The sequence below is a fragment of the Polypterus senegalus genome, chromosome 15 (assembly GCF_016835505.1).
Source record: "Polypterus senegalus isolate Bchr_013 chromosome 15, ASM1683550v1, whole genome shotgun sequence".
NCBI classification, from domain to species: domain Eukaryota; kingdom Metazoa; phylum Chordata; class Cladistia; order Polypteriformes; family Polypteridae; genus Polypterus; species Polypterus senegalus.
This window is the reverse complement of record NC_053168.1, coordinates 10,648,564-10,674,195: the sequence shown is the minus strand read 5'-3', so window position 1 is coordinate 10,674,195 and position 25,632 is coordinate 10,648,564. Positions and strand designations below refer to the sequence as shown.

Sequence of the window (25,632 nt, the reverse complement as noted above, 5' to 3'; positions counted from 1 at the left end):
TATATATATAATTGTAATATGTTGTTTATAGAGTAAGAAATGTGTCATTAATGTGAATCCAAATACTGTAATAGAAGTAGTTTTTTATTCTCACTGTTTTTGTTAGTATCAATGACAGAGCTGAATGAAAGTTTAAAATACAGCAATATCCCTCCAAATAGTTTTTCTTGTTTGTGTTAACAATATGTAGCTGTGTTTACCCAAAATTACCAAAGTTCTGCAGCTTCAGTATGCTTCATGGGATTCTGGCAAAAAGCTTGACACGTTGAAATTATTCCACAGACAAAATATCTTCATTTTGAAAACTTTAGTAAAAATTCAATGTAAAACAGTTCACACAGGGAGCGAGAGAAAAAATTGGTATTGCAAGAAAAGTTCTGTTTAAGGCTCATATCTTGTTTGTTTCTTTAAGTTCTCTCATACAGCTGAACCATTTCTAAACGGTCAGAACACTGTATGCCTATCTCATTTTCATGCTGTAAACGGGTCTTTCAGTCCATTCTAGCATTGGGACCTAAACAACAAGTGACTCAATTAACACACTGCACCTCCGTTATAGCAAGAAAGATCTATTGTATATTAACTTACAGGGGTTAAATGACTATACCATAGTCTATGACTATGAAAGAAGATTATATTCTATTCAAATTGAGCATGTACTAATATGAGATTAACTTAAATAATTAACTTTCTAAGATTGGCAGTTACACAATAATTAAGGAGAAACTAATAGCACTGTTATAGTAAGTATATATGCTAATTTTATGAAGAAGATCTGCAGAAATTGACCATCTAAATTACTGAATGCATTTCTGTTTTGTATGCATACAGTATATAAAGTAGACACATTCTGAATATTTGAAATGAGTTCCTAAAATGTTGTTTACTCATCTTTCCTCATTTTTAGTTTCAGACAGTCTCCTCAGCACTTGATCTCATATCTTTCTCTGGGCCAGTCCAAAGCATCTTTCCTTTGACTTTCATTGACTTGGATCAGGTAAGAATTATCTAAACAATACATACGAAACCTAAATAGCTTCACAAAGTGTGATTCTATGGCTTATTGACTTAGACAGTAGACAGCAGACAGCCAGATGCTGTACTACTTTACTTGTCCCAAGGGAAATTTTAGCAGTCCTTCCAGCTTTGAATACCTTTCTGCTATGTTATCTGTTTTGATTTTTCTATTTGCTATACTGCTGTTTGCAATAAAATATATATTATGTCTGTGTTTTTTATATTTTTTTTTCAATTTATTAAATAAATAAACTGTTACACTTAAACCAATTGAGTAATTGTTTCCTTCTTTGAGAATGCATTCATTAAAATAACAAATGAATAATCCATTAATTAGATCAACTTTATGTAGTCAGGACATCACACATTATAAGAAAACAAATAGTTGCATATTTGCTTGAGACTAAAGGGGCATACACATAACATTCACAATGATACTTTGGGCACCATGGCAGTTTACCACCAAGCTTTCACCAGCACATTTTCACTAGTACTTATTTTTTTCAAAGTGATGCATATATACATATATATATATATATATATATATATATATATATATATATATATATATTTGTGTTTATGTGTGTGTGTATATAAATATATTTATAATATTTTGTGAAAGTGGGATGGGGAACAACTATTTTATTTTGTTACCCTTGTTAATGTCCCCCATGCCACTAGTGCACACTGGGGGGTTAAAATCAATAGAGTACTGGGGAGGACAGACGGTCTCTCCCTCCCCAGTTAAACATCATGGTGGGAGAAGTCTGCTGGAAACCTAGTGCCACTAGGGGGAGCACCTCAGGAGTACCTGCAGACCTTTGAGCACTGACTAGATATCCCGGAAACAGTAGTGAGCGCTTACTTGGATGGGTTTCCTGATCCGGGCATAAAAAGCCCCTACAGTCAGTATAATTGGGACCTTGGAGTTGGGAGTAGACCATTGCTAAGTGGTTAGACAAGGAAAGGAGGCTAAGGGGTAAAAAGAATGGCCAAAAGGCTTACGTTTTTATTGTTTATGAGCTCCTGTGTGTTTATAGGGAGTTATTTTGAATGTTCACCTGCTTTGGTTAATAAAACCTTTTTCTTTTGTCACTTCTGTTATGTTTTGGTCATCATTTGGGTTTGGGGACGAAGCGTGAGCAACTCCTATCAGCCAAAATGTATATGCATATATCTTTCTTTTTTTTTTTTTTTTTTTTGGTAGAATTTTGGCTTCATACTGTATCGGACTCTACTGCCCAAAGACTACATTAACCCTACTCCTCTGTCATCACCATTAAATGGTATTCATGACCGGGCTTACATAACGTTGGATGGGGTGAGTACTTTCAGCTTTTGTGTATTTATTAGTCTTGTTAATGCTTCTCTTAGTGTTTACAAGATCAGGGATGTGGTTGTGTGGATGATTTTTTTTTCTTTTCCTGCTTGTTTTTAGAGAAGCATTTGTTAAAGCAGTTGATTTCTCTGTCAGCCAACTTGGCCTACACGCCTAACGCAACACAAGTTTTCTGATATAGCCAACATATCTTGACAACCACGCAGTGACATTCACATTTAACCTACTCTTATAAGTGGTTGCTGTGATTATGAAATTGTCTTTGTGTCAGAGAAAAAAATACCTGACAACTTAATGACGCAAGATTTATTGTTCTAGATGGTCATCTTGAGAGGGGGACTGGGTGGTCTCATGGTCTGGAATCCCTGCAGGTTTTATTTTTGTCTCCAGCCGTCTGGAGTTTTTTTTTTGTTTTTTCTGTCCACCCTGGCCATCGGACCTTACTTATTCTATGTTAATTAATGTTGACTTATTTTATTTTCTTACTGTGTCTTTTATTTTTCTATTCTTCATTATGTAAAGCACTTTGAACTACTTTTTGTATGAAAATATGCTATATAAATAAATGTTGATGTTGTTTATCTGTTGTGGCTACATGTTTGTGTCCTAGCATGTGTTTACTATTTTAGCGTTATTGTATTACTTACTTTTAAATAGTTTTAAGACGGCATTAGTCCCTTCAGATACATTTTAAAGACAGTCAAGATTAGATAGTTAAACTTGTTAGCTAGTCACTTTATGTCAATCTGTTTATATTTTTTCAATTGTTATATCTGTAGTTAGATGTGTGTGTGTGTGTGTTATGAATTATGATCTTCTAACTAATAAAAAAAATGAAGTGAATCTATAGTTCTCCATGAACTATCTGCATATATTGGATATTCTGTTATCAAAGTTGTTAAATTTATTGATATTAATTTATGAACGTGCTTTTCAGGTGCCTGCTGGAATTCTTGAGCGTGATAAAATTTTATCCATTAACATAACTGGGAAAGCTGGTGGTCAGCTGGACATTCTTGTAGAGAACATGGGCAGAATTAACTATGGAAAATATATCAATGACTTCAAGGTAATGAATTAAATGTTTACAGCGCAGAAAGATTTCCTTTTTTGAAACTAGGTGGTATTATTTAATGTCTCAGTTGGTTTGGAACACTGTTAAGTTATGAAATTAAATGTGTTTTGTTGCCAATGGTGAATAGAAATTAATATTTTTATGCATTCATTTTCTTTACATTAAAAAGGTGTCATTCCAACCTTTTTATCAATTTATATATATTGTTTTACCTAAGAATGCAGCAGAGTTGGTAACATTGTTGCCTTACAGATCCTCTGTCCATGGTTCAGGTTGTCTCTGTGAAGTTTGTGGTGTTCTTGTGTCTGCATTGGCTTCTTTTCCCAGCACTCTGTGTTTTGTCCCAACGCCTCCAAAGTTATTTAATTCCTCTTAGATCGTAGTTAGGCAGCATGAAAAGAATGGACACATAGAAATCACCCTGATCTGCACTGATGCTTGTGAAATAAACATCTGTAGGAGTTCAAAAGGCAGCGTGTTCGATAGGCAGGAGGTGTTTCAGAGTGTTCTTAGTAAGCAGTACTTCATCTTGTCAGAAACAGTATGCTTTGCAGTAAATATGTCTGCCTTTCACTGTAAACAGGGACAAAGGGACTTTCCACAGATAAACCCTGGATAGATCCACCTACGCATTATATATCTAAATGAATATGTTAACATGAGCTTCTAAGCAAGATGCTCCTGATGAGGTGCACTTGGAAGAATTATTGGAGTGCAGCGAGTCGAATAAAAGACATTCCGTTTTTTCTTTCTAAAAAGAATATATTTTCATATTTACTAATGAATACAACTATCATGCCAAAATAACACAACTCGAATACAGAGGACTGAATTCCTTATGGCTTTTAAATGAATTGTGCACAAAAAATATGTAAGATGGGTCATAAAAAAACAATGATTATCTTCAAAGGGAGCAATCTTAAAATTATTTCAAATTTAAAATGTAAACAGTTACTGTATGTTCATTTGGTATTTGGAAGGTTGACACAATTTTCATGATTTTGGCCCTGTACACCATCACAATGGTTTTGAAACAAAGCAATCAAGGGTTTACCAAAAAGATTGTATGAGCCATTTAGGAATGACGGCCATTTTTCTAGATAGCCCCGACCTGACTAACATAACGAAAATATAATGATCATTTTCCATACTAGGTTGAAAATCCTTTCCAGTCAATGACTGCCAGAATTCTCAATCCATGGCCATCTCCAAGTGCTGGGTCCCCCACCTACTGGTGGCTTTTACTACCGCTGTCTTTGGGTGCTGGTTGTTCGTTGGGCCTTTCTGCCTTCAGTTTTGCCTTTTGCAAGTGAAGTGCATGTCCAGTTGGGTTGAGGTCAGTTGATCGACTTGGTCATTGAAGAATATTCCACTACTTTGCTTTGAAAAGCACTTGGTTTACTTCCACATTATGTCTGGCTCATTGTCCATCTGTACTGTGAAGTGTCGTCCTATCAGTTTGCAGCATTTGTCTGAATCTGAGCAAACAGTATAGTGCCCTGGAGACTTCAGAAATCATCCTGTTCTGCCAGAAGTCACATCATCAATAAATACCAGTGACTGACTTCCATTGGCAATCATGCGTGCCCAGGCTATAACACTACCTCCACCATGTTTCTCAGGTGATGTGATATGCTACAGATCATGAGCAGTTTCTTCTCACATTCTGGTATGCATTGATCTTAGTTTCCTTTGTCCTAAGAAAATCGTTCCAGAACTGGACAGGATTTTAAACAAATGTTTTCTGTCCATGCCTAGTCTGTCCTTCCTGTGTTTGAGGCTTACCAGTCGTCTGCACTTTGTGGTAAACCCTCTGTCTTTACTTTCATGAAGTATTCTCTTGATTGTACACTTTGGCAGCGATACAGTTAGGTCCATAAATATTTGGACAGAGACAACTTTTTTCTAATTTTGGTTCTGTACATTACCACAATGAATTTTAAATGAAACAACTCAGATGCAGTTGAAGTGCAGACTTTCAGCTTTAATTCAGTGGGGTGAACAAAAAGATTGCATAAAAATGTGCGGCAGCTAAAGCATGTTTTAACACAATCCCTTCATTTCAGTGGCACTGGGACACAGTTGTCTTCTGCAGTTCTCCAGACCTTGTGTTGCTGAGCTCATCAGTGTGTTCCTTTTCTTTAAGATTGTACCAAATGGTTGAGCTGACCACTCCTGGTGTTTCTGCTATCTCTCAGATGGGTTTATTTTGTTTTCTTTGCCTAATGATGGCCTGTTTTTACTTGCTTGGGCAGCTCTTGGGATCTCTATTGAGACTTCACAGTGACAGCTTCCAAATGCAAATTCCACACTTAGAATCAACTCCAGACCCTCTACCTGCTTAATAGTTAATGAAATAATGAGGAAACACCTGCCTATGGAACAGCTTGTCAGTCAAATTTCCAAATACTTTTGATCCCCTGGAAATGGGAGACCATGTATATAAAAAATGTCTGTCATTCCCAAATGGCTCATATGATATTTTTGGTAAACCCCTTAAATTACAGCTGGAAGTCTACATTTTCATCAGATAATGATTGCTTTATTTCAAATCTATTGTGGTGGCGCTACAGAGCCAAAATTATGAAAATTGTGTCACTGTCCAAACACTTATCGAACTAACTGTATTCAAAATATATATAATGTAATATGTAATTGTTCACCATATTTTTAGTGCTTTAATTTGGATTTTGTTGGTGATGTTTGCAAACATTGTTAACTAGGATTCTTAATTCTCTTTCCAATGTTTTAATAAAAACAAATATTTGTTTTTATTCACCTTACTTATTCTGTCTTCTTATTACTTGTTTTTCACATTGCATTATGACTGGGAAAATAAAACTTGGACAAAAGCAGCCGTTATCATTTCTGACCTATAGCTAAGCAAACCAATCAGTACACAGCCAATAAATGAGATCTTTTAGCTGTTACAGAGCCAAAGTGTACTTGTAAACATTCAGAGGTTAAAGACTCCACTGCAAAGAAGTCTTTGCAAGTAAATTATTTGAAACTAAAAGCTGAAAGCATTTTAATTTGTATTACAAAATCTGCTGCACCCAAAGCAAGCACTTGTGGACTTTATTTAGCAACTTGATTTTTTTTTTATGACAATGTAATTCTTCTTACAATCCTACTAAGAAAACAAAACAAGCAACACAACATGTACGTTGCAGACTGTTGCATATTTGAATCTGACTGTAGAATGTCTATCTCTCTTATGCTCAGTTTCTTGGCAGATTCCCTTTAATGCTTACCTGCAAATCATTTGTTCTTTAATCCACTTAGTCCAATTCTGAGTCCCAGTTGCCTGGAGCCTGCCTCACCAGCACAAGGTGTAAGGCAGCTGGAAACAGCCCTGTTTAGTCTGTCCCAGGTAACATTCGCACATGGGCCAGTTTGAAATCACTGATTAACCTTATCCTCATATCTTTGGAGATGTTGGAGGAAAACCTATACAGACGTGCGGAGGATGCACATTACTCCACACAGACATCTTACTGACACACAATTCACAGATCATTTTAAGTGTACAGTGTTCATCTGCTTTTTTTTTCCTTCCACAGGGTCTTGTGTCCAATTTAACCCTGGGAGCAGACATATTGACTGGCTGGCACATCTATACTTTGAACATTGATGAAGTCATTGGCAGAGGTTTGCTAAATAAAGCAGAAGAGCTGAACCACAGGTCGGTGGCACCTGCAAATCTCACCAGCCCTGCTTTCTATAGGGGTAGTTTTGAAATTCCCAGTGGAATACCTGATCTTCCACAGGATACTTACATCCAGTTTCCTGAGTGGCGGAAGGTATGTACTGCATGCAAAATATTACTGTATTATAGTAACTTTTTAACAACTGTGGGCATTCAGTTTGTTTTCTTTTTTAAAAAGTTGTGCATATTAAAATTAAAAATGTATTGTGATAAAAATAATGTTGGAGAAAGTAACGGACTCCTTTGGTACTGTGTCTCTTTGGAGAATCCTTTGGTACCACTGGTTTGACTTTGTGTTGCCCTTGGTGTCCCAAATGAGACACATTACCTGCATTGTGAGGGAGCATCAGTTATGGCATGATGGCCATGTGGCACGATTCTCCAAAGGTGATCCGGCTCATTGTCGAGAACCTGAGTTGCTGGACCAGGCCAAGGGAAATGCCCGCGTCACACCTGGCTACAACAGATAGATAGTCATTTCCAGAATGTGGGACTGGACCGCATGTCTGCCTGGGGAGTTGTCATGGATCCTGAACTGTTCCATCGTGTGGTGGATACGGCAACGCGCTGCCGCAGTGCATGCTCCCCAACCTGTGATGACCTGAAAGTAATGAAAGTTAATTCTTCTTCTTCTTCTTTCTGCTGCTCCTGTTAGGGGGTGCCACTGTCTCCAACCCATGTAACATAGCTGGTCTCACTACCATCCTGTTGACCTTCCCTTTCACTCTTGCTGATACCCGTCTGTCACAAATCACTCCTGACACTCTTTTCCACCCATTCCACCCTGCCTGCACTCTCTTCTTCACTTCTCTTCCACAATCCCCATTACTCTGTACTGTTGATCCCAAGTATTTAAACTCATCCACCTTTGCCAACTCTACTCCCTCATCCTTACCATTCCACTGACCTCCCTCTCATTCACACACACGTATTCTGTCTTGTTCCTACTGACCTTTATTCCTCTCCTTTCTAGAGCATATCTCCACCTCTCCAGGGTCTTCTCAACCTGCTCCTTACTCTCGCTACAGATCACAATGTCATCAGCAGACATCATCGTCCACGGGGGTTCCTGTCTAATCTCGTCTGTCAGCCTGTCCATCACCATTGCAAATAAGAAAGGGCTCAGAGCCAATCCTTGATGTAATCCCACCTCCACCTTGAATGCATCCGTCATTCCTACCGCAGACCTCACCACTGTCACACTTCCCTCATACATATCCTGTACAACTCTTACATACTTCTCTGCCACTCCCGACTTCCTCATACAATACCACAACTCCTCTCAAGGCACCCTGTCATATGCTTTCTCCAGGTCCACAAGGATGCAATGCAACTCCTTCTGGTCTTCTCTAAACTTCTCCATCAACATCCTCAGAGCAAACATCGCATCTGTGGTGCTGTTCCTTGGCATGAAACCATCCTGCTGCTCGCTAATCATCCCCTCACTTCTTAACCTAGCTTCCACTACTCTTTCCCATAACTTCATGCTGTGGCTCATCAGTTTTATCCCCCTGTAGTTATTACAGTCCCGCACATCCCCCTTATTCTTAAATATCGGCACCAGTACACTTCTTCTCCACTCCTCAGGCATCCTCTCACTTTCCAAGATTCCATTAAACAGTCTGGTTAAAAACTCCACTGTCATCTCTCCTAAACACCTCCATGTGAAGCACAGGTATGTTATTAAATCTTTAATTTCCTTCAGATTGACTCTTCTGCATAAAATGTAATCTACCTGTTCATCTTCCTAATCTCTTGTATGTCACCCTGTGTTCCTCCCTCTTCTTAAGATTCACCACAGCCATGTCCATCCTTCTGGCAAAATCTAATATAATCTGATCTTCTTCATTCCTCTCCTTGACACCATACCTACCCATCTCGTCCTCATCTCCACAGTTCCTTTCACCAACATGCCCATTAAAATCCGCTCCAATCGCCACTTTCTGTCCCTTGGGTACACTGCTCATCACTTCATCCAACTCACTCCAAAAATCTTCGTTCTCATCCATTGCACAGCCAACTTGCGGGGCATATGCACTAACAACATTCATCATCACACCTCCAATTTCCAGCTTCATAATCATCACTCTGCCTGACACTCTTTTCACCTCCAAAACACTCTTGACATGCTGTTCCTTCAGAATAACCCCTACTCGATTTCTCCTCCTTTCCACACCATGATAGAACAATTTGAATCCACCTCCGCTCCACCTGGCCTTACTCCCCTTCCATTTAGTCTCTTGCACGCACAATATATCAACCTTCCTTCTCTCCATCACATCTGCTAACTCTCTCCCCTTACCAGTCATACTGCCAACATTCAAAGTTCCTACCCTCAGTTCCACTCTCTTTACCTTTCTCCCCTCCTCCTGCCTCCGGACACGTCTCCCCCCTCTTCTTCTCCTTCTTCTTCGGCCAACAGTAGCCCAATTTCTCCCAGCACCCTGGTGGCAGTCGTTGTTAACCCAGGGCTCGACCGATCCAGTATGGAAATTTGTATTATTGTCTGCATATTGATTTGGCAAAATTTTACACCGGATGCCCTTCCTGACGTAACCCTCCCCATTTATTCGGGTTTGGTAACCGGCACGAAGAAACACGCTGGTTTGTGCATCCCCTGTGGCTAGGTTAAAGTAATGAAAGTTAATTGCATTCCTTCATTTCTTATCATATAATAAAGTACAGTAGCATTATAGTAAATTAATAGCTGTATAAAAAATCAGTACAGCTGTATTTATCTTCTTGATTCATAGCTAATGTACAGTGTAAAATGGCTCAGATTGAGGTGAAAAAGGAAAAGATACAGGAACCTGTAAAGAAATAATGGCAGTTCAGATAGTTAGCATTCGCCTGCACCATTTCATTTAAACTCAAGGTTGTCTGTTTAAACATACGTGATTGTTGAAAAATATATTTGCTATCTTCCTAAGTAGGTACATGCTTGGTCCTGAGTTTGTCTGATAATATCAGTCACATATGGATATCTCGCCTAACCATAAATAGGCAACTCTGTGTAGGCTGAGTGTGAAACAAGTAAGGTCAGAGACTGAGGAAAAAGTATTAACAGTTACCTTTGGTTGTCTAAAAGGGATATTTTCTGTCGTTTACTTACCTATTCACCATTAAAGGTCAGATTTTGGTGTGATACAGGATTTAACAGTGTAACAAAGGCGCTATATAGGCGCCTGACCCGACATAGATAGACACGGAGGCACGTATAAAAAGTACAAAGACTTTTAATTTTCTTCAGCTGTGAGACACGTCTTCCCCGTGCCACACAGCCCAAACACAGTCCCAAAGCACAACAAACCCAACCCACAATCCTTTTTCCTTGACCACCACTCCTCCTCAAGCTTAGTCCTCCTCCTCCCGACTCTGGCTCCCTGAGTGGTGGTGGCTGGCCCTTTTTACAACCCACCCGGAAGTGTTCCAGGTGCTTGACCACCTGGTCCTAATTGCACCTCCGGGTGGGGCTGAAGATTTGTCCAGCCAGGCTGCTGAGTCCATGCAGCTCCCCCTAGCGGCCATCCGAGCCCCCAACCAGGCTGTTGAGGACTCCATCTCCCATTGAGCCCTGCGGGTGGTTGGGGAATCACCGTCAGCCATGGAGGCTGCCACCAAGTGTCCCGTGGGAGGTACTGGACTACCCATGGTGGCTCCCCTGGAACATAAGCAACAGGGGTGTCCCTGCCGGGCATGGGACCCGGCTGCCCTTCACAACAGTTTCTTCCTAGCTTCAGATTACGTATATTATTTTGCCTTTAAAAGAGGCAGAAAATAATTAAAAAATTATTTCATTACTCCTGTCTAATATACTCAGTTAGAAAGGGCAGTGCTTTGTGTTATTACTGCTTCTTGGCTCCATGGGTGCAGGTTCAAATGCAGGCCCAGTTACCGTCCATGTGGAATTTGTGTGTTCTCTGAATTTCTAGTATGTTGTAAACATGGGCGATATGGCCTAAAATCAATATCACGATAAATTGAGCAGTTAACCTTGATAACGATAAATGGACGATAACCACCCCAAGTGCCAAAAAAACAAACTTTTTTTTTTTTTTTTCATTTGATGGGGCTGTGGCAGGCAGCATAGTTCCTCCAGTTATTTTGATAATATTATTCCCCCTAGACCTATTCATTGCAATTATATTATTACCACTTTAAAGGACTGTAAAATGTCACTGAAAATAAATGAAGACAATAGTAGTAAGTACTTTTAGTGGTTAAGATTTATTAACTGAACAAAATAAAAAGTGTAGGATACAATATGTAACCATGCTCTCTAAAAAATGTGTATCCCTTGTAAACAAAATAGTTTAATAATAAATATGTTTCACATTGGCTATTCACAAAGTAAACAATGATTGTGCAAATGTAATGCCATCATGGACAAAGGCCTATCTCTGCTAAGGCCTTGAGGTAGCATATCTATCCAAATCTTCACACCCAACATCACCCCAATTCATGGTCTAATTCTCAAATAAAGCAAGCAAAATAAAGTAAGAATTAAATAAGACCTCTCAGACCATATTTACAAAATTAAAAAGGGTTGGCACAGTAATAAAACATTTTAAAAATCATGTATTTTGCTACATTGCACAGCACAACATGATCAACACTGGCTCACAATAAGTCTTCTGTAAAAACTTTCTGGATACACTGCTGCTCAGCAGGCTTAAGTATTTTTATGCCTATATAAACATTATTCAAACATTAATACTTTCAATTTTGAATATGACACACAGAATTAAAGTCACTTTAAAACACACCAGATGTCACCACCCAAATATATTAAGATGTACACACTTACCGACTGCCAGGTGCAGCCTGTGCCCAAAACATTGCACCCGTGTCCATTTATTGAGCTTGACAGCTTTCACAATATTTGGGCCGTTGTCAGTTGTTATAGAAACAAGGTCCTCTTCACTGATGTCCCATGCAGACAGCATCGCTCTCAACCCCTGTCCAACCATCTCCCCCGTGTGATCAGATGGAAAATAGGCCGTCTCGAGCACTCTGGTACGCAGCTCCCATTTGTTGTCGATGTAATGAACTGTGAGACTAATATACGGCTCCATTGTGCGGCTGGACCAGAGATCGGATGTGGCTGCAACGTGCTTAACGTATCTCAATTCAGCAGCAACCTTTTTCCTCTCTGTGCTGTACATGCTGGGAATGATAGTTTTTGAAAAATATTTTCGTGATGGGAGTTTGTATCTCTTGTCAATTATTTTCATGAAGTGTCTGAACCCGTTGCGTTCCACTGTAGCAATAGGAGCCATGTCTTTTGCTATGTGGTAGCCTATAGCATTTGTGATTTCTTGCCATCTTTTTGAAGTTCGCTCATATAGTTGAGTACTAGCAAATGCTTCGGTTATTGACCGCTGCCTGGTGGAGGAAGACGTTTTTGCTGGTCCTCCTAATCTCTTCTCACTTTGAGCTTTTTTTATGTCTTCGAATTGAATCACATGGTTGTGCTGCAGGTGGTGGAAGAGGTTGGTTGTGTTACCTTGACTTGACGCAACAGTCTTTTTGCAGAGTTTACATTTAACAATTTTTTGATCAATATCATCCTTGTTGAATCCAAAATGTTGCCAAACGATTGATGATGCATTTTTTTTGTTAACAAGCGTCTCCTCTTCCTCCTCCACCAGCTCTACCTTCGTCGCTGCTGCTTCAACATTTAAATCGTCCTCCATTTGTTCACCCGTGTCTCGTCTAGTTACAGGTAGTAGAGTCAAGTGACTCCACCCCGTCAAGTCTGTAACGTAGCACAGCGTCTTAAAGGGACAGGAACATCGCCAACCTGCACATGCCTTTTCTTTTTTTTTTAAATACCGAATTTACCGACATGGGCAAAATGACGTCGATGAGAGTCATAAATTTCGGTAACGATAAATTTTTGATATATCGCCCAGCCCTAGTATGTTGGTTTCCCTCCACATCCTTCAAACTGACCTGGTGAATACATGGAATAGAGTGTGCCCCCCAGTGGAATGGCATCTCATCCTAGCCTGCTTTTTTCAGGATAGGCTTTGGTTCTTAGCCACCCTGTATTTGAATATGAGGTACTTGAAAATCAATCAATAAACAAATAACAGTTTAATAATCCCTGAGGAGAAATTGTCTTTTCGCTTGACCTTTGGGGGGGGGGTCAGAGTGCAGAGTCAGCCATTGTACGGCACCCCGGAGAGATCTTCAGGTTAATGGCCTTTTCAATAGCCCAACGAAGTAGGATCCTTTCTGCCAGTAATGGGATTTGAACCATCAACCTTCCAAATACCAGCACAGATCCTTAAGCCTCAGAACCACCACTGCGCCCTGTTGGGAATGTTTCACTGCTTAGTTTAAAATTGAAACTAACCGACCAAAAACCTGTCAGATATAAAAAGTTATGTGGGCCAAATGAGTGGTGAGGTGGTAATATTTTATAATTGGAGATTATCGTAATAAATGGTGTTTGTGTCTTTTTTTCTGTATTTTAATATGTAGTTTGCATAATGTCAAACTTGCTGGTTCCCTTCCTGTGTGATTGTATATAAGTTTCATACCAGTACCTGTTAAATGTGGAAACAATCACACTTTGCACTTGTGGTTGGTTTAATATTGAAAGTTGCACTGTTCTAGGAATTAACTGTTATTTCAGCCTTTTAAAAGTAAAGATGACATAAACTTGTGCTTAAGCAATATAGGTGACAGAGACAGAAACAGAACATTTCCAGAACTTGCTAAAACAAGAGCAATTCATATTTAATTTCGTAGAGGGACACTTTGAGGTGGTGCAGAAAGGTTTGAAGGAAACAAGTGAGGGTAAACCCCTAGGTGAAAACATGGATAAAGAGAACCTGGGTAGATTTAGCATAATATTTCATAAAATGTAGGATAGTTTTATACAGAAATTATCTAAATCCATTAATAAGACAATAAGAAAAAAGATAAAGAAAAGGCAACCTTGTAATATGTAGAAGACAAACCATTAAATTGTTAAGCCAATTAGATTAGATTAAATAAACTTTATTATTCCCAAATGGAAATTTAGATGCATACAATAGCAGAAACATAAAAAAAACAAGCATATGGACAAATAATACAATTAATCGATCAAGTATATTGTACAGAAGTTGCAAAATGAATTTAAGGCTTTGGGTGGAAGCATTCAATTGCCTGATAGCACAGGGCAAAAAAGACCCTTGGAGATCCTCCTTAGCACACCGTGGTGGAATGAGCCAGTGCCTAAGAGTGCTCCAAGATTGTGCCTCCTGGAGGAGGTGGAGGGGATTTTTCATGGCGGCATTCAATTTTGCCAACATCCTCCTTTCCACAACCGCTTCCTGTGATGACACAGGCTTTCCTGATAATTTTGCTCAGGCATCGTGCTTCTTTTGAGCTCACGTTGCATCCCCAGGAGACTGCAGTATATGCCACCACACTGGCTACTATGGACTGATATCTCCATAAGCTTGCTACATACATACATACATGGTTTGGGGTGGACTGACAAGAATGAGTCAAACCTGTTAAAGAGCTGCTTCACTTCATTTGCTCTATTCTTTTCTCTTCCTCTGCATGTTTTACAGCCAACTTCTAGCCAGTCCTCATCCCATTCCACAACTCTTTCACACTATTTTACTGTAACCGGTGTTCACGTTTGTCTCTGCAGTGGGCTTTCACCTCATGGAACTGCTTCCTAAATTCTGACTGCACCTGCTTAATTTCATCCTTAACCTGAAGGCTCTATTCGTTTTATTTAGTAGGACTTTGACTTGTTTTGTGATCCATGGTTTGTTATTGGGGAAAACGGTACACTGTCTTTGTGGAAACTGTGGTATCCGCACAAAACTTAATGTAGTCTGTGATGCAGTGGCTGTCGTGTCTTCACCGTGTGACCCATAAAGCATGCAAGATCAACAGAAAAAGCATCTGGCGTAGAATATTCTTAGATCTTCAATTGGCTAGTTAATACTTTTATTTATCCCAAGAGGGCAATTTAGGTTTTTTACAGAAGCTTAAGAACTATTATAACAAGCCAAAACTTTAACTGAATAGGTTTATATTTCAGCTTTTGAGCAGGTAAAATGGTCAAGGAGTAACAGTACAGAAGTGATTATGGACACCATGAAATGCTATTCCTCCTGATGTTTCCATGCAAGAAACAGAAGTAGCTACAAAGAGGATTTGGGTCATATTAGGCAGCTTGGAGATTAAAGGGTAACGTTTTACAAAGTTTGAAAAGGTAAAAATAAATCATGTAGACTAGCCAAAATGAAATGTTTAAGAAAGGTAGTAATTATATACATTAGTAATGGACTTGTTAAATAAATAAATTACTAATTGGTGTTATCCACGCACACCCCCAATCACACACTAGGGCCAATTTAGGTTCGCCAATCCACCTAACCTGCATGTCTCTTTGGACTGTGGGAGGAAACCCATGGAGACATGTGGAGAACATGCAATCTCCATGCAGGGAGGACCCTGGACGTGAACAACTTTCAAAGATTTTATATGGTTCTTCACTACCTTAGGCAGAGATTCTGGACACATCATACTGATGAGTTAGAGACTGGACACAAAAAAAAACAGACAATAGCACATATTGATATATTTTTTTTCCTGAATTAGATAATATCAAAATTTGGGCCTATTAGGGATTAGAACCAAAGATGCGAATGTCTATATTTTCCACAGTGGCAATTTCTATTAAAGTAACAGACTATGCAAGGAGACCCACATGTATGAAAAATTCAGAATACCCATTACAAGGAGAAGCTACCAATTCTACTGACACAAGACAACTATGAATGCTCCACACACCCGCACACTCTCCTACATTGTCACTTTAGAGTCACTAGCCACTTTGCTTAGTCTGGGTGCCTTTGAAATGAGAACAAGAAAAAGAGAAGAAGAAAAAAACACTTTGACCTGGACTTTTCCTTTTGGCAATGTGGCTTTCATTATTCAGAGTTTTCCCGGTGGAGTCTGCACTACCCTTTACTACCTTGATGATGACCTTGCCGAATGACATATACAAAGCTTCACACATTTTACAAGATGCTAAATGCGGCACTTCTATATATAAAATTGACAAATCTGCCACGCATGATGTCATTAGAAGCACATGGCTTTGTTTTCACTGGTTGATAGATATGAAAGGAATTATATTATAAATAGATAGATAGATACTTTATTAATCCCAAGGGGAAATTCATATAATCCAGCAGCAGTATACTGATACAAAAAAATATATATATTAAATTAAAGAGTAATAAAAATGCATGTAAAAACAGACAATAACTTTAAATAATGTTAGCATTTACTCTCCCGGGTGGAATTGAAGAGTCGCATAGTGTGGGGTCTCCTCAGTCTGTCAGTGGAGCAGGATGGTGACAGCAGTGTGTCACTGAACCTGCTCCTCTGTCTGGAGATGATCCTGTTCAGTGGATGCAGTGGATTCTCCATGATTGACAGGAGTTTGCTTAGTGCCCGTCGCTCTGCCACGGATGTTAAACTGTCCAGCTTTATTCCTACAATAGAGCCTGCCTTCCTCACCAGTTTGTCCAGGTGTGAGACGTCCTTCTTCTTTATGCTGCCTCCCCAGCACACCACCGCGTAGAAGAGGGCACTCGCCACAACCGTCTGATAGAACATCTGCAGCATCTTATTGCAGATGTTAAAGGACGCCAACCTTCTAAGGAAGTAGGCTGTTAGTGTCTCCTGAAAGATCTCGGCTTGCTATATGCTTACTGCCCGCCATGGTGCTATTCACCACAGAATGTTGATAATGGAAACTCAAACACCACAGCGCTCAGTCCTTTGGCCCTTCGTGCACCTTTCAGGGACAAATACCAGCTGTCTGGCTGTGCCTAGTGTTTGCAAGTCGATGCCTTAAAGTTGTTTTGATCTCATTCTTAATATTACATATATTAATTAACAATATGTAAAATCCATGAGGATAATATGCTATTGTAACCACTGAACATGTTTACTCACACAGTTATTTATTTCTCCAGATATCTTTAGTGTAAACCTACATCCTTTGCACTGGCTCTTTCTGTGATTGATTAACATTCAGTGCATTTGACAATGCATTTTGAAAAAAATAAAGCTGTAAAGCTTTACTTCACCCTAGATGCCCTACAATCCTGATGATAAAACTGATTTCTGATGAACATTTCTCTCAACTCCAGTGTGTGTGTGTGTGTGTGTGTGTGTGTGTGTGTGTGTGTGTGTGTGTGTACCCTGCGGTGGGCTGGCGCCCTGCCCGGGGTTTGTTTCCTGCCTTGTGCCCTGGGGTTGGCTCCAGCAGACCCCCGTGATCCTGTAGTTAGGATATAGTGGGTTGGATAATGGATGGATGGATTTCTCTCAACTGCCTTGCGTTCAGGATATTATTAAAAATATATCAACGTAGCATTGATAGTTCTGTGGCTGTGACAGAATAAGGTCAGAACATTATGCTCACTGGTGTTTATCCATTCTCTAAACCCACACTGTTACCACATGAAATGGGGCATGCAAGGCAGAATCCAACTCTGAATGACAATATGTTCACCAAATGCCATGTGGGCACAAGTGACCAATTCACGTGATACAGAAAGCTACCAGCCAAACATTTTAATCTGGGTCATTAGAGCTGTGAGGCAGCAACTAACCACTGCTGCACATCTCACCCATACACTCTCCATTTTTAATGCCTAGATATTATTGGGAAGTTACTTACCACCCTGGGAGCTGAAGTAACATTCTTGACAGTAAACATTGTACCAACATGCAGTACCTGCACACATTTTGTTTATTTATGTATTTTTTGTTATCAAGTGTCAGAACTTCAAAAGCATACAGTAAGAGGTTTGCAGCAACAGTGACCTAATAAAACTAAACCACTGTTACCACTGTGGGCTCATTGACGCAGGTACTTATGCCAACCGCCTTCCCAACACAAACTAGATAGACAGACAGATAGGCATGGAAGGCGCTATATAACAAAAATGAAAGAACGAATGAACTAACTTTATTTGTCCCCAGGGAGAAATCTGTTTTTAATAGAAGCTCAATAAATAAATAGGTAGATAAGTACATAAATAAATATACATAACACACACTTTGGTCTAAACACACATTAGATTTACCATAAAGCAAGAAAATTCAAAATTAAGAAAAGTTCTGACTTGGCTATCCCAGTCCCAGTGAGGTATTATGCAGACATATTGCTATAAAGAAGCCCCCAGTTGCGTTTCTTGACCCACTTCTGCTGAATGATTCATTGGCTGAAAGTAACCTCATTGGTGGTGTGTCAGAGAGCGGATGTGCAGAGCTGTTCATAATGGAAGTCAGTTTTGTTTTAATCCTTTCCTCCTCTACGATCTCCAGGGGGACCAGAGTGCATTCTATAACCGAGCCTGGCCTTTTAATCCGCTTCTTGATTTGAGGGGCCTTCCTTGAAGTGATGTTACCAGCCCAGCATTTCACACTGACCATCACAGAGTTGTAGAAGATGTTGAGGATGTCACTTCCCTCATTAAAGCAATGCAGTCTCCTAAGGAAAAAGAGTCTGCTCTGCTCTTGCTTCAATAGTTCCGGTTTTGTTGATGTTAAGTTGCAGACATTTTCTCTTTGCACCAAGGAACAAAAGTTTTTCACCCGACTCCTTTACTCTGTTTCATCCCCTTTATCAATACACCCCTGTTATACTACATTTTTCTTTATGTCACTATATCTGGACAATACTGTTATGAGTTTTATTCACATGTGCATGTTAACTGTGGCACACAGGGGCTCAGCACTTAGAATTGCTAGCCGAGCATTGGATTAGATAGCCAAAGACAACTGGAGGCTTGTATAGTCATCTTAAACACAGGTTAGGGTATTTCTGTCCTCTATCAGCACAAATCTTCTTTCCTTCTTGGGAGAATGAGAATCGGCATGTAAGCACTATGATATTTCTGTATTTTGTGGAAGAGGAATTCAGCCCTTGTTTGGAGACAGAAAGGACCAGCAAGTTGAAGAAGAACCGTATAAAAGGTCTGGACAGTAGCCAGACCCTTCGAGGCTGTGTCGACACAAAGTTGTTGAAAAACCTCCCAGCGTGGGGACGGAGAAAATGGCTGACTGTGTTGATCCAGATTTCCCACCTGGATAAAGTCTGTCCATATGCCTCCCCGTCTGTAACTGCGTAAAACGTCAGTAAATGTAAGCTAAAAGATATTTTGTCTCGTGATTCTTGTACCGCCGTAATCACTATGGGAGGGATATTGCCTTTTCTGGTATATTATGATATTGCTTAATTATTTAATATGCCACAATTTCAAAAGAACACATTTCCAAGAGGCCTCTGCAGGAAACATAATGGCGTAGTCGGCAGGATTGTGGCTACAACCCCATAAATGTAATTTTCAGTATTTCTGTTAACCCTGGCATTCTACACTCCTAATGAGGGCGATCATTTTAACTCCAGTCTCAGTGAACTAGCAGTATCCTAACAAAAACATTTCAGCCCCTAGCAGTTTCTTCTTTTGAATTTGAAATAGATGAAATTAGATTTACAAAACTTTGCATGCCATGTCAAATCAAGTCAAAAATGTCAAATTGTTCAACAGTTTACCCCCAATGCATATCTCTTCACCCACTTGTTATTTCCAATTGTCAATTTGTTCAGGTGCTCACTACTACCTCAGTAAGATAACACTGCATGACACTTTTTTTTTCCCCCCCCAAACTTCTTGTTTCCTTTAAAGTTTGATTATGATAAACCGCTTAAAGCTGAACACAAATATAACTTTAGATTGACTGTATCACATATTTGGAGGAACATGAAATGATGATGTGATTTGTGGACCAAAAAAAATGCCTTCCTTGATCTTAGCATGTGGAAACCCCCCTCTCTCTCTCTCAAATCTCAAAATCATTCACCACCGTCCTTCATCGCTTTCTTCCTAAACTAACCTCTGCTCTATGGGCGACAGTGCCAGAGCCGGTCAATCCATTAGGCAACATGGGTGGTCATCTTGGGCGCTGTCATCTGAGGGGCACCATTTATGAAAGTTAAGTGACGCACGACCCAGACACCAAGTGGGAAGGTTATCGAACTCTGATGATACTGAGTAGCCAGTGTTGCCTGCTGGGTGCCATTTTTGAAAGTAAAAGTGTGCACAGTCTGCAGGCAAAGAGGTACCTTGTGCACAATTGAAGAGGCGTGCGTTCTGGTTACCACGGTGGGGGGACCAGGAGAAGTCCCAAAGGTCATTGACGTCTAATAATACCAACTGCCCACTGAGGACAATGAGGGACGACATCCATCCATCCATCCTCCCTAGTGCTCTAAATGTTCTTCGACCAGGGCTGGACAGAGCCTTCAGCTCTTTAGCGGCCAGACATTATTTGGAGCGACTGTCAAAATTATCTTTGTTAGGTCGACAAGTTGTTTATATGCCACGCTTTTCTACCCTTTAATCAAATGCTGACAGAGCAGCCAGTTCTTCTTAATGTAAAGAGTCTCTTTAGCATGACTGTCCCATTTCCAAATAAAACAACAGTACTTGGTATATCTGAGCTGCATTTCTAGTGCCCGTGATTCTAATTAAACTTCACCACTTGTTGTAGTTGCTGAACCATATCCCTCCACTGTGTCAGCGCCTTAACATGGCGGAGTGCTTTGTGTGATTAATGATCCCCTGAACGATGCCAACAGCAGTTGTGTACTCCTGATAGAGCCACTCATGATGGCGAGGTCAGGTCCTGACTAAGACTGACTCAGCCACCCCAACCTGCCCACTAAGGATCCATCTAAAGTGGTGCAACTTCCTGCTGTACCTCTTCATCTTGTACTTGGCTTGCCGTTTGGATTCCCGACAGCAAGTGAAGCGCCATGATTGGGGATTGCGCACCTTCACTACCACCGATATCAACATCTCCTTGGTGCAGGCTCGCTCTTCTTCTTCTACATATGTTTGCTACAACAGTTCCATATTTTTGTAGGACTCTTTCACATGTAATGCATGGCCAAAGTATTAAAGAGTGGACATCACCATTGTTTAACAAGGCAGCTTTCAGGCATAAAGGAATATCCACATAAAAAAAATTATATTTTTCATGTGCTACCCCATGTAGTTGGTAATGGAGGCAGAGAAAAAAAAATTGTAATCACGTTTTCATGCAGAATGGAGAGAAAAGCATTTGTGATGCAGTAGAAGCTAATAGTGACCAACACTATGCAATGGCAAATGATGTGAATAACATCCATGGGGGGGAAATATCTCATGTTACTCTTGTCGCATAATCCTTGTGTCAGTTATTCAGTTATGTGCTCAAAATGTGAAAAGCACATTCCTTTTTATTAAAAAAAAATGCTAAATATAAACTTCTGGAATAATCGGTGCACATCATAAGCAGAAAATGAAAACCTCATGGGAGTTGCTTTTTGAAATGAAGACAGGATTCTTGACCAACAAATAAGGGAGGAGAGGCAGATCTTCAATTCAAAAAGTGACTCTCATGAGGCTTTAGTTTCCTGACTGCTTTCAGCATATCATTACACTCAAAATATTAGAGGAAATCACAAAAATAGGTTATTACAATCAAAGTAAATGACTGGAAAATTTTAAAGGTAATAGTTTTGATCAGCAGACCAAAAAGTGTTCAAGAAATAAAGTCTTTGTTTTCCAGTATAATTTGTTAAAGGTCTTCATATTTGTAAGTAATTAGGTTTCCAAGGGGTTGCTGGGAACTGTCTAAGGTAAGCTTGAAATTGAAGACCAAGGACCATTCTGAGCTTGTTAGAAATGTCAGAGCTCAGTCCAGTCCTCTGTGCAGCACTACAGTGCCTAGAACTGCAGATATCTCTAAAGAGCATGGACCCTTCTTGGGGAGGCTGAGAAGATAGATAGATACTTTATTAATCCCAAGAGGAAAGAGAAGTGAGGGTGTGTGATTTAAAGGTGACAAATCAGCACAGCATTCCACAAGAGAGAGTTTTATATGAGAGTAGCAAGGCCAAAGGTGTGGTTAGAAAATAAAAACACAACCTAACATTCGCAGTTCAGGGTCATAGAGAGGAGGAGGGCTAGAGTCCATCCCAGAAGGATCAAGTACAGTGCTGGATTAAGACCTGTATGGAGATGCCAGTCCTTGCCACGGCTCACTTGCATACAAACCTGCTGTCACACTAGGTCATTTAGAATCATCTATCAACCAAACTTGCACATGTTTTGGAGACATGGAAGGGAACCCGTCATTTCAAGTGGTAATAGCCATTCGCAACATAAGTAATGTCTTCGCTGTATTTCTAAACTGATTTAATGGTATCTTAATAAAAATTGTGTTAAATTTCTTTCAAAAACATAAGCATTTTTGGGTGACTCCAAACTTTTTAAAGGTATTCTGTATTGTGGCAGATAACCAGGCCTGCATGTTTTTGAGATGTGTTAGGAAACCTGAAATTAGAAGAGGGATGCTGGGGGAAAATTGCCTACTCCATCCAGATAATGGCTAGGCCAGCAACTGTCCTCTGGTATCTCCCTGACAGACTCATTTGCTGATCAATCAATCAATCAATCAGTCAACATTTATTTATATAGCACATATTCATACAAAAAAATGTAGCTCAAAGTGCTTTACAAAATGAATAGAAAAATAGAAGACACAATAAAAGATAAACATAAGTCAACATTAATTAACATAGAATAAGAGTAAGGTCCGATGGCCAGGGTGGACAGAAAAAACAAAAAAAAATCCAAAGGCTGGAGAAAAAAATAAAATCTGTAGCGGTTCCAGACCAAGAGACCGCCCAGTCCCCTCTGGGTAATCTACCTAACATAAGTCAAACAGTCCTCTTTGTATTTTGGGTTTTCATTGAAGGACCTGATGATGATGGTCACGTAGACTTCTGGCTTTCAGTCCATCAATGTTGGTGCATCATGATGCTGTGAGTAGGTGGTGGTGGCGCAGGCCGCCACCACAAAGAAACCGGAAAAAGAAACAGAAGAGAGAGTAGGGGTCAGTATGGATTTTGGAGCCACTGTGAATAGTTATTATGAAGAATTGAACATACAGAGTATCAGGATTAAGTTAAAGTGAAACTGATACTGGCTTTAAATAAAAATAAACTGTAACATGAGGTCCTCACTGCTTAAGGGCACCCATTATATTATCAATAACAGGTAATTTCACAACTTCTTCTTAGTTAATATATTATTTCTTTATTATTGTATGATTTTGAGTTATTCTAAGTGAAATAAAATGATTTCCTCTTCCTGTTTTATAGGGACAAGTCTGGATTAACGGCTTTAATCTTGGCCGATACTGGCCCGCCCGGGGACCTCAGATTACTTTATATGTGCCGGCTCATATTCTGAGCACTTCTGCACCCAACAACATTACTGTGCTGGAGCTGGAAAGGTCACCATGTGAATACGGACCTTGTGTCGTGGAGTTTGTGTCAACACCAATCCTGAATGCAACCGTCCCTCACTCCACTAAACACAAACACCTTTACGTTAAAGACTTTGTATAAGGAGACTGAAACAATTCACCTCAGGATGTTTATTTTTTATATATATATATATTTTTTTTTTACAGTTCAGAATCATATATTGAAAAAATCTAAAATCTAAGCAAGGTGAGCAGTCTTTGCACCTTTGTGTATTTTAAATTGCACTTGTTAATTCGCACTGATGCACATCCAGCCCTGCTGTAAAAATGTGTTTTTATAGGGAGAAAATCAGATCTTTCATGAGAAGTCCTTACAAAAAAGTTGAAATTGACCTTTAATTGGAAAACGCAATATCAATGCTGCTTTTTAATTGCATAAAGACTAAATGAATTCAACTGCATATCAGTTCTTGTGAGAATGATGTTATATTATAAATCTGGGGAATGTACTGTCAAAACGAATCACAAGAATGTCTCTTATCCCTTAATATTGAAATTGTTTTCTGCTTAATGCTGACCAGTACTTCACAGTTCATTTTTATTAGATATCTGTATTGAGTTATCTGCAGATTATTGTGCCTTGTCTGGTACTAGAGTGGTGTCGTTAAATCTCATTTTAAGCTGATGGCAGATGTTGAGTGTTCTCCCAGTCACACTCGTGTCTCTGGTTGCACAGCAGTGGACCATTGCACATGGTGTTGTAAAAGAGTTCAAACAGGCACACGAAGTAGCAGAGGCCCCCGGCTTATCCGCTTATGATGAAAACACACATAAAGTACATTCAAAAAATATTTAAACCACTGTACTTTTTACTTATTTTGTTACATATATCAGTCATACTCTAAAAAACGTCAACTTTTTTTTTTTTTTTTTTAATCTTTTGGATGTACTATGACAGTCTGAGTCAGCACCACAATCCCTAGTCGCTTCCAGGGGTGTCTTGAACCCAGAGCCGTTGATCATGTACCCCAGGGTGAGCCGAGCAGATGAGGAGACACACAGTCAGCAGTGGGTTAGTGCAAAGTGTTGGTGGCTTTTACTTGAAGTTAAAATCAAAAAAAGTGTTCAAAAGTTCCATAGGGGTCAGTGCTAGGGCTGCTGCTGCTATTTTTAATGATTCAGATAGGAATATAAGTAACAAGCTGGTTAAGTTTGCAGATGATACCACGATAGGTGGATTTGCAGATAATTTGGAATCCATTATATCATCACAGAAGGACTTGGATAGCAGACAGGATTGGGCAGACTTGTGGACGATGAAATTTAATGTCAGTAAATGTAAAGAATTACACACAGGAAGTAAAAATGTGAGGTTTGAATACTCAATGGGAGGTCAGAAAATCGAGAGTACACCGTATGAGAAGGATTTAGGAGTCATAGTGGACTCGGCACTATCAACTGCCTGACAGTGTTCAGAAGTAATTAAGAAGGCTAACAGAATGTCAGGTTATATAGCGCCTTGATGTGTGGACTACAAGTCACAGGAGGTTCTGCTCAAGCTTTATAACACACTGGTGAGGCCTCATCAGGAGTCCTGGGTGCAGTTCTGGTCTCCAGGCTACAAAAAGGACATAACAGCTCAAGAAAAGGTCCAGAGAAGAGCGATTAGGGTGAGTTCAGGGCTACAGGGGATGAGATATGAGAAAAGATTAAAAGAGCTGAGCCTTTACAGTTTAAACAAAAGAAGATTAAGAGGTGACCTGAGTGAAGTGTTTAAAATTATGACGTGAAATAGTCCAGTGGATCGAGATTGTTATTTTAAAATGAGTTCATCAAGAATATGTGGACACAGTTGGAAACTTGTGAAGGGTAAATTTCACACAAAAGTTAGGAAGTTTTTCTTCCCACAAAGAACAATAGACACTTGGAATAAGCGACCAATTAGTGTGGTAGACAGTAAGACTTTAGGGACTTTCAAAACTCGACTTGATATTTTTTTTGGAAGAAATAAGTGGATAGGACTGGCGAGCTTTGCTGGGCTCAATGGCCTGTTCTTATCTAGAGTGTTCTAATGTTCTAAAGTGCAGTGTTCCAGAACTTCAATAAATAAATACATAATCCTTAAAAACA

The 25,632-nt window shown here is 39.6% G+C and overlaps 1 protein-coding gene across 2 annotated transcripts in view; it reads left to right on the top strand.

The window, feature by feature from the left end:
* Positions 1 to 25,632, top strand: part of glb1 (galactosidase, beta 1) — a 119,618-nt gene that overhangs the window by 79,021 nt on the left and 14,965 nt on the right. Inside the window, exons 12-16 of one of the 2 annotated variants that reach the window (XM_039737706.1) lie at positions 908 to 997; positions 2,225 to 2,338; positions 3,294 to 3,425; positions 6,995 to 7,234; positions 23,396 to 24,683. In XM_039737706.1, coding sequence (XP_039593640.1) covers positions 908 to 997; positions 2,225 to 2,338; positions 3,294 to 3,425; positions 6,995 to 7,234; positions 23,396 to 23,644 — 825 coding nt within the window. In that variant the 3' untranslated portion in view covers positions 23,645 to 24,683. Of the gene's footprint in view, positions 1 to 907; positions 998 to 2,224; positions 2,339 to 3,293; positions 3,426 to 6,994; positions 7,235 to 23,395; positions 24,684 to 25,632 lie in introns of those variants that run through there. The other variant, XR_005630797.1, reaches the window with a different exon arrangement.